Here is a 2153-nt window from a genome sequence, read left to right as displayed (position 1 = left end):
GGCAAAGAGGAAGAATAAATTTCCTCAAAATAGGATATAGCAGCATTGGCAATACTACTCTGGTCTCCACACCAATTATCAAATTTATCCCATAAACCAAAGATGGTATTTTGTTTCTTCCTTTCCGAAGCTCGAGCGTGGAAGAACTTCGTATTCCTATCTCCCTTCCGGAGCTAGTGAGCTTTCGACCGTTGACATCAGTAAATTTCTTCGCTATCAATCAGGTCATTTATTTCTTTCCTCACCTTATTTATCTCATCACCCAGCATACCATCCTTATCTGATTGAATCAGGTTGCTAAGCCTTTTCCTTTTCTCTTGGATTTTCTTTGGAATTTGGCTGAAAAAAGTAGAGCTCCAAGCCTTAAGATCCATGGCACAGGCATTCAGGCCGCAGCCATACCTTCAGCCGTATTCACATTACTAGCACTGCTCCAAGCAGCCTTGATGATGTCTTTGCATTCTTCCTTTTTAGTCCACATAGCCTCAAAATGGAAACGACGAGTACGGGACCGTTTTGGAGCTTTAGGGTCCACAACATATAAAGCACAGTGATCTGAAGTTGAGTCTACCAGGTGATTAACTCTTACTTCACCAAACTTGTTAATCCAGTCACATGTTGCAAAAGCTCTATCCAACCTCAGATAAACCCTGCTATCACCAGTTTGCATGTTACACCATGTGAAGTCCGGTCCCATATAGCCCAAATCTTTGAAGCCACAAACATTAACCACCTCACGGAATTTATCCATCTGACCCTGTGATCTTATAGCCCCTCCTGTCTTTTCTTCCATTGATAGAATTTCATTGAAGTCTCCAAAACAAAACCACGGGAGCTGAGATTGACCCTGCAGGAAATCAAGCAAATCCCAAGATTTCTGCCTCAAGTGAGTTTGGGGGTGGCCATAGAAGCCAGTAAATCTCCATTTAAAATTCGAATTCTCCTCTGTAATGACAGCATCAATGTGGTGATTGCTAAAGCTCTTAATCTCCAGATCAGTTTCTCTTGTCCACAGGAGAGCCAGACCCCCACTACGACCATGACAGGGAACAAAAAGCCCATTTGCAAACCCAATTCTTTCCTTAATTCTTTCCATACGTTTTTTCCTTACCTTAGTCTCTGAGAGGAAGACTAATTTGGGAGCCCAATACTGCACCAGATTGTGCAGTGCTCGAACTGACCGGGGGTTCCCAAGCCCCCGGCAGTTCCAACCGAGGGAATTCATGGCTCCCGGCGGCGCTGCATTGCAGCCACCGCCGGTAATTCAGATTCTTCAAGAACACCATGAGCATCGCCTTCGAACCCTTCACACTTTCTTTTCCTGGGAAAATTTTCTTCTTCTACTTCTGAAAGGAGCTGAGCAAGTTGGCGTTTTGAGCCTAACCTTGGGCTGTTAACTTGTTTCTCCTTATTTTTGGCCTGCCCTTTTTCCCTTGCAATCTTCTTAATCCGGCCCTTTCCTTTTTGGCTTTTAATGACATCTTGGGCTGCCTCTTTGTTAGCAATTGCTTCTTGCGTTTGGGCCCAAATCATAGGCTTATATGGGCTGGTGGCTTGATTCAAATGTTCAACATTTGAAGTGGGCTGACACTTGCTTAATAAAATACTACTTTCGCCTGACCGTGTAACTAGATCAGGTTCGTCTGATTGAGTTGGAATGGGATTCTCATCACGTGACCCATCTTTTTGTCCCAAATCCTTCATATCCGCTTCCTTCATGTCGCTTCCATACCTGACTTCTGCCGACTGCCAAGCCTGAGTATTTGACACGCCACAGCCCTGACTTTGAGGTGACTTGTTTGCTGTTTTTGAATTTTGAAAGCAACCGCCATTGGAGCTTCCTCCCCTTTGGTCCGTCGGCGAAAACCGCAGCAAGTTCTCAGCAACATTGTTCTCTCTATCATCATTTCCTCTGTTTCCTGAGTTGATATTGCTGCCAAAAAAATTCTTTGACTTCACATTTCCACCCTTAACAGCACCACTCGCTTTTAACCACTCACCGTATTGCCTTGGGTTGTTTTGCTGACCTGCACATACCTGGCAATGCTTCTCATCATGGCCTAACTTTCCACACAGGTAGCAGAACGTGGGTAGTCTTTCGTATCTAAAGTGAACCCAAAACTTTCCACCATCTTTGCTTACTACATGCCCTC

General features: G+C 44.5%; 1 protein-coding gene across 1 annotated transcript; it reads right to left on the bottom strand.

Annotated features, from left to right (window-relative positions):
- Positions 1–385: 385 nt before the first annotated feature.
- On the bottom strand, positions 386–1225 carry LOC115990959. The gene has a single exon (XM_031114724.1). It carries the CDS (start codon positions 1223–1225, stop codon positions 386–388), a length of 840 nt encoding a protein of 279 aa, XP_030970584.1.
- Positions 1226–2153: the final 928 nt, after the last annotated feature.

This window comes from Quercus lobata, chromosome 5, assembly GCF_001633185.2.
Source record: "Quercus lobata isolate SW786 chromosome 5, ValleyOak3.0 Primary Assembly, whole genome shotgun sequence".
Taxonomy (NCBI): Eukaryota; Viridiplantae; Streptophyta; class Magnoliopsida; order Fagales; family Fagaceae; genus Quercus; species Quercus lobata.
Note: the sequence above shows the minus strand (reverse complement) of the source record. Positions and strands in the feature narration are given on the sequence as shown.

Coding starts and splice junctions, on each gene's coding strand:
- LOC115990959 (XM_031114724.1), bottom strand. CDS start 1,225: ATGAATTCCCTCGGTTGGAACTGCCGGGGGCTTGGGAACCCCCGGTCA.